Raw genomic sequence first — 10,650 nt, forward strand, 5'->3', positions numbered from 1 at the left:
TGGTCTGTGAGCTAAAATCACTGATTTTCTCTATGGACTTTGGTCTGTGAGCTAAAATCACTGATTTTCTCTATGGACTTTGGTCTGTGAGCTAAAATCACTGATTTTCTCTATGGACTTTGGTGTAGGAGAGTGAGCGAGTTTTCCTGCTTCGTCCACATCTGTGTAACAGTGAGACGAAACTTCATCTGCAGTAAACAGTGAATGTCGGAGCTGAGCTGCAGAGAAACGATGAATGAATCACCGTCCTGTGTCTCTGGAGGAAACAGACGCCGATCGTTTGCACTTTAGTGAAGCAGATGAGGACAAAACATTTCTGTAAATTCACATGTTCACGTGCCTCACTTGTAAACAGTGATTACTGTCAGATTTATGTTGTGACAACCTGCTTATGGTGCAGGTCAGTGACTGAGTTACAGTTTGATCTCCGCTGCTTTGTTGGCTTATTTATTCCTTCAATTTTATTCATGCACCAAGGAGACATGACGAGAGAACACAGAAGACAAAGACAAATGACGGAGCAGTTTGAATTAGATGGAGGAAAAGACGGAGATGTTTACGACGGAGCAGTTTGAATTAGATGGAGGAGAAGACGGAGATGTTTAGGTGGAGAAGAGCCGTCTGGACGGAAAGATCTGGAAAAAAAACAAAATCAATAAAAATAACAAAGATTCAGATCGGTTTGACGAGACAGAGACTCTTTAAAGACCATTCAACCAGGAAATGAGTCTCCATGTCATGTCTTAACTCTGCTCATCAGTTTGATGACTCAAGCTGACTGTGAGAAAAACAGGTCCAGAGTCAGTACCTCAGGCTACTATTATCTCTACTGCAGTGACAGTACCAAGAACTGCGTGTTCATAGTGTAGCTAAACATATATTTTTAGAGATAAAAGCAAATTGATAGCAACCATTAGCTGCTAACAGGTCTAAGGAACTAAGGAATGTTTTTCTGGAGGAGCTCGTACCACGTGCTAAGCTCAGTAGTAGGAACCATTACCTTTTCCACAAAAGGAAATCAGACCCAAGAAATACAGACAGTTCCTGGAATTACACGTGTTTCCACAACAGGACCTCGCAGCATTAAGTGGAACAGTACCAGGGTCTTTGACCCGGGCCTCTAACAGGAACTCAGACCAGAGCAGCACCATGCACTAGTGAATGACTGAGGGGACACGGTTTCCTCTCTATATGTTTTGCTGGTATTCTCTTCATGCTCCACCTTTAGATCAGACTAAATGAAACTGTTGAAAGTCAGAACAGAGACAGAGACGGAGTCAAGTTGATATTTAAATCACCTCCTTCCCTTTGTTTCCTGCTGTTTGCTGTCTGACTCCCTGCTGCACCATTAATGATGAATGATGTGTGAAATATCAACGTCTGACTCCAGTCTTTATCAGCAGATCTCACAGCATTGGATCTTGACTGTAGTCTGTCGCCCTGTTGAAAAAGATGATCTGTCTTTTTATGGACGCGGGATGATCAGATTAAAAAACAGCGTGTAGACCACGAATAAACTGGAAGATACCAGAGGTGGAGCGCACTGACTCATCTCATCCAACGTGGGTCAGATGTAGACTAGAAAAGTTTTTGTTTTGGATCACCTTAAAAGTTGAGAGAATGTGTATCTGACGTAGAGGTTCGTTTTCTGTGTGCAGTGTCTGGACTCCAGACTCAGGATGAATCCAAACTCAGTGAGGCTAAAGATTAAACCGGTCCACTGTGGTTTTAGACTCTTCACCTGAATGCTTTTTAGGCCTCTTCTCAAATGTCCTGAAACCTGACTCCTTCTTTCCTCCTGTTGACCTTCTGCTCTTGTTCTTCTCCAGGTGAAGGAGGAGGAAGAAGAGGGGGAGGAGGAGGGGGGAAATTCCACGGCGTGGACCTTCTCCAGCACTCTCCGTCACCGTCACCTTCTCCAGGAGAACCCTTCCCCCACCAGCCTCACTCCCTGGAGCCGGTCAGTGAGTCCGCCCACCAGAACCTCCCCCTGAGGAAGACGCACTCAGACCTGGACTCCTCCAGCTCAGCTGCAGGTCAGAGTCAGGGAACGCCTCCTCACCATGGAGTCCGTGAAGCTCCTGTAGCTGAAGAGTAAAAAAAAAAAAAAAAATGAAATTAGCTAAAGGTAATATTAGTCTTAATATACTTAAGAATAGTGCACAATGTAGCTATAAGTTAGCCAGAAAATATTCACGGACTTCTATCTAAGCCAGATTAACACAACAACTACTTCTAAAGTGAGTTGAAACAGCATACGTGCAGTAGCTCAGACAGAGAGAGAGAGACAGAGAGAGACAGAGAGAGAGAGCAGATTAAAATGAAACTTTTCTGCTCATTAAATGCTATAGAAACTCTTCACTGCAGATAGTCATTGATTTACAGCAGCAGCAGCAGCAGCAGCAGCAGCAGCAGCAGAGTTATGCTGCCGCTGCTGACTCTGAGGATGAACAGCAGCAGCAGATAAATCCAGTGTTTAATCAGGCAGAGCAAGGCTACAGTGGAACCACAGTTTGGACCCTTTAGACCAGGAACAGGGACACTTAGTTCAGAGTTATTTTCCTGGTACTGACCCTGGATTCTGCTACTAATTCCTTTCTACGGTAGAAAACATTTTTATGATGTATACATTAGTGCCGGAGTCACAGGATGTGACAAAAGAACGCTTTGTCCGAGTTGGTTGACACTGGGACAAAAAACTCAATTCTCTGGGTCTCAGGGTCGGGTTTTAGAGATACAATTACCTTGCCTGAAAAAAGGGCATTGTTTCAGCCACAGTTGTGAGTTAGTAAAATGCTGACTGGTTCTGGCTCTAGTCCTCACACACAGTCTGCTCCGAGTGAGCAGACTGTCTTCTGTTGGCAGCACCACAGAGTGCAGAACTTTAGCAGCACCAGTGAAGCTGTTAGCTCCCTGATAACAACAACACGAGCAGCCAGCAGAACAACTCAGGCTTCTTAACGCTTCAGTCTGGTCCGACCGTCCTACCATCAAGGATGTCATTAGAACCAGTCCAGATCAGGAAATGACGTCAGGTGATCTCCAAGACTGCCACACGACCCTTAGTATCTAAGGGTTTTACTGCTCAACCATCTACTGAAAATAATGTTTGGTTTGCCAGTTCACCTGTCTTCATAGATCAGTGTCTTCATCTCTCGTCTTTTCTTTCACCTACCAGATAAAACCTCTCAGAATCAGCTTCACCCAGACACTATGGACCACTCTGGCCTGCTGTGTTCAAGCTCGTCCTGGAACGGCCCGAAAGGATCCACCTTTTCTCCAGGTGTGTGGAACGAGTCGTACGCTTACAGTTCCAACAAAGGTCCGGCAGTCCCTCCCAAACAGCACACCATCATCGGTCATACCGGAGGGGCATTGCAGGGAGATGCAGTGATGTTGGTGAGGTCTGGACATTCAATGAGTTCCCATTCCAGCTCTTTCACATCAGTGACCGAGTCCTCAGAAAAAGGAGGAAATGCCATGCCAGTGTTGGGAAAGAGGAGCGAAACAGAGGGAGCTGCAGCAGATGGAGGAAGAGGCGGAGGAGGAGGTGCAGGAGGAGGCGGGGAGGTAGTAAGAGGCAGGGAGAGGTCGGCAAGGTCCATAGCAGCACAAAATGCATTCAAGTTTCGGGAGAGGTCTCTTTCTACGCCAACGGATTCTGGTTCTTTCTGCTTCACTGACAGTGGCATGGAGCAGCCAGACGGGAATGTTATATCTTCAAGAAATGGGAACGCTTTTGTAATGACAGACCACCACGAGAACTACGCTCTTCTCTACCCCAGAGGGAGTTCTGAGGACAGTGCCAGTACTGCGGACACAATCTCTGTTGCAGCTTCAGACTATAGCACAGAGGGACGCTTACGCATACGATCCCGCTCCATTTCTTTGAAGAAGTCCAAGCGCAAGCCACCGCCTCCTGTGAGAAGTGTCTCCCTCATGAAAAACATTGGAGAAGCTGAAGGGAGAATCCACAGTGAGAGTAGACTTTATCGGGACGGTCGGCCAAAGAGCCTGCATATCCCGCGGGAACATTTCCCAGACTTCCAGCCGGACTTTCTCCTACCTAGCTGCTCTAAATCCAGTGGCAGTGAGAGGGATCTGGTCAGTGGAGGCAATGATGGACCTCCAAGTCTGGAGGTTCAGGCTCCTGAAGGAGAAGGAGAAACAGATCTGGCCTTCTCTACTCACTGGCAGCTCGGGGAGTGGAAGAATGACCCCTACAGGTAGTACATTCAACTTCACAGTCTTTTCTAGGAGGCAAAGATTATAAGTATTTAACTACTTAACTTTGTTTTCTTTAGGTCTTTGTCAGGCTCCAGCACAGCAACAGGTACCACAGTGATTGAATGTATGAAAGTCAGAGGTAGCTCTGAGTCCCTTTTGGATTCTCCATCTACATCCAGAGCCACCTCACCTTCACAGCTCTCAACAGAACACGACCACAAAGCATCCTCACCCTTCAAGCCCCCTGGACTCATGTCCCCATCCAGTGGCTATTCCAGCCAGTCAGAGACTCCAACCTCAAACATTCCTCTTAACCAAGCTGCAGGCCCAGGACCCACTGGGACCTTAGGGTGTAAAATGCGCCCAAAGATCCCGGAAAGGAAATCTTCTCTACCTTCACCCAAAGACCCGAATGCTAGGTCTCGGTTGTCCTTTGAAATGCCAGGTAGCGCACATCTAGAACTTTCATCCATCAAGCCTAAGCAAAAGGCTAGTCGACGACATTCTGACACCTCCACAGCAGCAAAACCAGGAAAAAACACTCTCAGTTCTTCCCAGGCTTTGCCTGTGGTTACCCAGAATGAGCTAAAGACTGTCCGGCTCCGATCAGTGCCACGCAGTGACCTAGAGGACTGTCCTGATGGTGCATCTGACACCATTGAAGAAGAGCAGCATGGTAGAGAACTTTGCGAAGATCCCAGCCCTCCACCAACACTACCCAAACCCAAGCCACCAGTCGCAGTCAAACCCCCTTTGCCTAAACGGCCTATGAATCTCCTCCTTAAGTCTTCATCCCCTTCCTCTACCTCACCTCTTGCCCCAGACTCTCCCCCTTCTTCACCCGTGGATCGTCCCGTGCCTTTGGGTAATATCTATAAAGTCATGAAGAAACCCAAACCCAAAAAACCTCCACCACAAACTTCAGGTCCTTCAGGGCTGGTGGATTACACTTCCACCACAATACCTATGGCACAAGCTGGCTATGACCACGCACTGGTCCCCAACTCCCTCTGTGATCTTCCTCCTCTCCCAGATCCACAGCCTCTCCTGGAGGATCCGATGTTAGAGCCTGAGTTTGAGGCTGACTCAGAGATATGTCTTAGACCCGAGGAAGGAGGCTCACTCCCCTCACCGTGTAGCAACCAGGAAATCCAGGAGTTTTGGAACAAGAGCAAGACACTTCCCCCCAGGATGACCATGCCCTGCATGACAGAATTCCCTGACAGGAAGAAGGCCAAGGTCAGGAGGACCTTCAGAACTACATCACTGCTATCCCGCTGTCCTGAACCTGACCTTAAATTGTTTTTATCTCCCCTTTCAGGTCCCTCCACCTGTTCCAAAGAAGCCAAATGTTCTGCTTCTCCCAACAGCAGTTCAACCTTCCACCAACGGTAGCACAGACCGACAGATGCCACAGGCTGACAGTCCTGTAGGTCTTCGATTTCCAGTGGAATCCTTTCCTCTAGATGATGTTCCGTCTGCTCCTAGTTTTACGGACTTCCCGGAGCTTGAGGTGGACCACATGGTGCCAGACGAAGAGAGTTCAAAAGAGTCGTCGCTTCAGTCGTCCCTACAGGATTCGTCTCTCACTGAGCTGGAAGCAAAGATGGACACCACAAGGATTCAGGAAAGTAAGTAACCATAGAAATATCAAACCTATATAGGCTTGAACTGTGATTCAAGTATTTTGTAGAAAGGTGTTCCAAGGTATATTCAAAGTATTGAAAGAAATAAAATGTATGTCACTTTAATAACAAATAACTGTCCCAAACCGAAGGCCATAGAGTATATTGTGTTTACAGTTGTTGACTTCAGTGATTCGACAACCGGTCGACACCAGAAGCCTAGTCTGTGTCCCTCTGAGCTAAAATCCTTCATTTTATCCATGGGCTTTGACATGGGAGGGTAAGTGGGTGTTTCAGCGGCTGAAATCCTCTTTTTTTCCCGCATGTTTTCACATCCACTGTCAATCGAGCTAGGGATCAGCGAGGGGCGCTCACGGGCATCACTGACAGTGTCCTACAAACCCATCGGTTTAACTGTTTGGTCCTGTGTTCTCCTCAGATGATTCAAGTGAGAAAACAGTTCTGCACATCGCAGAGGACACAGATGATGACTTCCTGGCCAGCACACCTGCAACACACACCACCGAAGACCTCTTTACTATTATACACAGGTATGAGGTATACACACACACACACACTTTACCTGTAGACTGAAAACAAAGAGTGTAGTCGGGGAGACTAGGGGATCCAGAGTATCGGCCACTCCATTCAGGAATACTACTGCCTGGAACCACAAATTTTGTCTATGAGAAACCATTTCCATCATGATTGACGTTGGCAGTACCTCTGTGTGTCCACTATGGGGAAGTGTCTTTGGTCATACGTACAATACTTCAGTTAACAGTTAACTTCTGGTCCTCAGGCTGGAAATACATTTGGTTTCTTGTCGTGTTTTCTGTTCATGGTTCTACAACCCTTTCATAATATTTTTGGCTTCTTTAGGTCCAAACGTAAAGTTCTGGGAAGAAAGGAACCGCCTGACTCTTTCGGCAGTCGGCAGAGTCTGGTGTCTCCAGTGAAGCACAGCTCCGGTGGCAACGAATACCGAAACATGACATTAGGTAGTAGTCAGAGGTCCAGCTCCCGCAACGAGAACTTCATGGCTCTGCTCCAGAAAAAAGGCAGCAAGTCTTCCAGCGGGGGCGCCAGAGTCTCAGCCATGGAGCTCCTGAAAAGCACAAACCCTCTGGCACGACGGGTCACAGAATTCTCCAACACCTCTTTTGGGGCCGAGGAAGCAGAAACTGGATCTGGGATCAAACCCAATGACCAGTGAAAAGGAGAATCCGGTTATAGACACTTCCCAAACAAGTCATTCTCAGCAGACAGGGCCCAAGGACCTAAAGGGACTGCTCCAACATCTGACTGACCATTCTTTCTGTCCAGAATGGTCCCTCCCATGCTTGGAGCACCTTTGTCAAAATGGTCCTTAAAGAAAAAGGGGGAAGAATCCCAGACCTCCTCCCTAGGAATTTCCTCCATATTGGAAACAGGATGGATTCATGGGTGAGCAGAGAAAATGCTGGGAATGTTAAAAAATATATATTTTATGAGATCAACGAATGGCGACAGTTTTCTGAAAGCAGAAAAAAGTTATCCTGATGACACAACAAGGGATTAGTAATCCGTTGAAATCCCAGAGAATGGGACATAGAAGACGTTGCAGAGACATTGGAACGTAATAGAAACCATGACCCTGTGGTTAGGAAGCTGGGAATGCAGAGATTCCCTAAAATCATCTGGAGTCTGTCCTGAAAAGCACTGATGTTCCCAACATTTTGTTTTATTCTCAACTGGGTTTCTGTGTTTTACCACAGAATTCCCATTGTCCAAAAAGTTTTTTTTTCTGCTATCGTCATGTTTTTATCATCTTTTGTCCCTCCAGGGGGGGTTGTTGCTTTAAATGCACATTCCCGCCTGTTTTCCACAGAATTTCTCTCATCTATATTGTTTGGACAGAGTTTCAGTCAATCCCAATGGAATTTTCTGTTATTTCAAACAACTCGTTCCTGACTGAGTTCCTTATTTGTCATTAACTTTGTCATATTTTTGTATTTTCCACCACACTGTCATTTGTTTCTACAGAGAACAACCACATGGGAGCCTTTTTTCCCACCAAAGACAAGGAACAAGGAATGATGTTCCTTTACTCCTGTGACAAACATGAACCTGAATCTTTACAAAACATTCCACACACACAGCCAATGGATGACGAAATGTCGGACTAAAACAACAAAAGCACTTTTTTCCCCATGGAGCTCATTACACGTTTACACTCGTTTTGATCTGTCACTTTGTTTTTGGACTAACTGTCCACGTTCTTTTCCGTGTTCTGGGATTTTCTGGAATATATTCTGTACAAAAGAAAAAAAAAGTGTCCATATCTGGAAAGAGCTTAACATCACCCCCTGGAGGACAAAGACGCAGAGTACCAGGGGATGCCATGGATTTCAGGCATCGCTGATGTTTGTGTGAACGACGGCGTTCCTGTGGAGTTTCTGTTCAGAAACAGTGAAACAGGATTTATTTTCAAACAGGGTTTTTATTCACGTTTAGTCTCCGATGATGGAAGCAGAACTAGAACCCGAGGAGACCCACTTCAGTGTGTGTGTGTGTGTGTGTTTCCTTCATACTCACATCATGGAACCATAAAAGGCTTGGCTCCTGAAGGAGGTTCTGTTAGAGGAATGTGCAGGAAGCAGACGTGTCAAAGAAGAGTCAGTGAAAACGTTCTCAGCGGTTTGTCCATCCATAATCATAAAAGTTACCTCATCTTCGCTTCTTTGTTTGGTTTTTGTTTTTTATTTATTTTATGTCAGCCGTCCTTTTTCCCTTCTCTCTCCCTAATGAAAGATCTGATCTTGGATAGATGGATGGACGGATGGATGGACAGATGGACAGGCTGGATGTTCTTCACTGATGGACATGCTCATCTTTTGTACAGTGGACCAGCAGCCAAGCTCTCCGGGTTCTGGATCCCCTCACCAAAGGTTCTGTTCCATCTGTAATGTCGTCTGTTCGGAGTCAAACCTCTGACCTCCACCTCCCAACCCAGATCCTAAAACCTGCATGACCCTGACCACATCAGAGAGAACAGGACAAGCTTTTTTCCCCCACATCCCAACTGTTTCCGGTGCTACTGGCTCAGAGCTCCCCCTAGTGGATGAAGACGTCACACACTCTCTTCTTTGGTTGTTCATCCTCATCTAAAGAATTTGAAGAACAACGTGTAAACATTTACGAAGGCTTGTTTTAAATTCTTGGTGAATGAAGAAAAAGCTGTAAAACTTTGTGTTTGTTTGCCTTGTAAACTGAATTGTTCTTTTTTTATTTTCTACCTTTTTAATGACGATGATTCATGATGATGAAACCAACAAACTCAGCTGAGAGAAAACTGAAAAAAAACCTTCACAAAACCCTGGACAAATGGCTAAAAAAATCCACCTTCTTTAAATAGAGTTTGGTCTGAGTCTTAGTAGGCCACATGTAGTATCCAGAATGTGGGTCACGTGATTTTTTTTGTGTGTGTTGGCCTTGATACACTCGGGTCCACATCTGGGATCCAGCACGGCCCACATTTTTATGCTTCTCTGTTGGACAAGCAAACCTGTGTGGTCCACATCTGGTACCCAGAATGTGGGCCGTGTTCTTCTGACCCGGTGTTTGATCATAGACACCTGCCTGGTGAGAGAGTTGATCAAGAGATGTGACCCACAGTCTGGAATCCATCTGGGTGCCTTAAGGCCCATGATTCATGCGGTCTACAGGACAAATGAAAGAAAGATGTGTGGCCCACTAGTGGGCCAGACATGAAAGCAATGTAGGAGTTTTACTTTGAAATTAAGACACAGGGTGATGTTAGAAACAAATATTTTTATGTTTTTATTTTTATGGGAGAGTGAAAATATCAATGAGAGTAGGCATGGCTTCAGGTGTGGGCCACATAAACAGTTGTCTGGTCCACATTTGGTAACCAGAATCCTGTATATGTACCTATAAAAAGCGTCCAGAAAAGGACAGATCTTAGAAGAAACCTAAAGTATCCAGAGTAAAGAATCTTATTTCCTGTGGTGGAGAAACTCCACCTGTAACTCCCTGCCACCATGACGTGACCCAGCCCACTCTCCCACAACAATAATGGGATGTAACCCATGAATTCGATAAAAGATTTCAGGTTTATAAAGAAGCAGAGAATAGAGAAAGTAAAATGAGTTTATTCTATTTTTGTTAATCCTCTGTGAATGGAAGATATATTAAAAGGAATATTCTGTAAATTGACCGTACTATTGAAATATTACTCTCTAACCCCCCCATCCAATGGTGTGATGATGTAGCCCAGATGAGGATGATGTTCTCCTCTCTTCTGTTCACTGCTCAGCAATGCCAATGTCATGAAATTAATAATTATATCAGTATAAATAAATTATTTTTATTGCATTAAACATCACAGTTATCTTGCATCATTTTTTTATCTCCATTAAATCATTTGGTGAAGTATCACTTGGTGACAAAGTAAAGTGAGCTTCAAGAGTGACATGTTCGCTGTTGCTAAAGTAAACCTGAAATATAGTCTTAAAAAACTACAGCTATAGCTGAGGTCTAGGTCTAACAATTAATGTAATTTAACCAAAGAGTTGTCTAAAAATGTTACAACCTGATGTTAAATACCATCAAGTAGAAAACAACACACTTAAATAATCTACAAAAAAAGCTAAATTTATCTCCAAAAATGTACAAAAAGTAGTCTAAATTTTCAGAGACCCAGCAGTTGATGAGCTAAAATAAATAATTTCCTCTGAAATCTTTGGTCTGTGAGCTGAAATCACTGATTTTCTCTATGGACTTTGGTCTGTGAGCT

The 10,650-nt window shown here is 45.0% G+C and overlaps 1 protein-coding gene across 3 annotated transcripts in view; it reads left to right on the forward strand.

Moving 5' to 3' along the window:
• Positions 1–10,389, forward strand: part of nhsl2 (NHS-like 2) — a 30,299-nt gene extending 19,910 nt beyond the window's left edge. Inside the window, exons 5-11 of one of the 3 annotated variants that reach the window (XR_001760641.2) lie at positions 1,830–2,036; positions 3,179–4,226; positions 4,305–5,466; positions 5,549–5,858; positions 6,292–6,403; positions 6,735–8,531; positions 8,646–10,389. Coding sequence is in view for 2 of the 3 variants with exons in the window: in XM_008320425.3 (XP_008318647.2) it covers positions 1,830–2,036; positions 3,179–4,226; positions 4,305–5,466; positions 5,549–5,858; positions 6,292–6,403; positions 6,735–7,068 (3,173 nt within the window). In the remaining variant the exon portion in view is untranslated. Of the gene's footprint in view, positions 1–1,829; positions 2,037–3,178; positions 4,227–4,304; positions 5,467–5,548; positions 5,859–6,291; positions 6,404–6,734 lie in introns of all 3 variants that reach the window. The other 2 variants (XM_008320425.3, XM_017035816.2) reach the window with 2 other exon arrangements.
• Positions 10,390–10,650: the final 261 nt, after the last annotated feature.

This window comes from Cynoglossus semilaevis, chromosome 1 (genome assembly GCF_000523025.1).
Source record: "Cynoglossus semilaevis isolate Cse_v1.0 chromosome 1, Cse_v1.0, whole genome shotgun sequence".
Taxonomy (NCBI): domain Eukaryota; kingdom Metazoa; phylum Chordata; class Actinopteri; order Pleuronectiformes; family Cynoglossidae; genus Cynoglossus; species Cynoglossus semilaevis.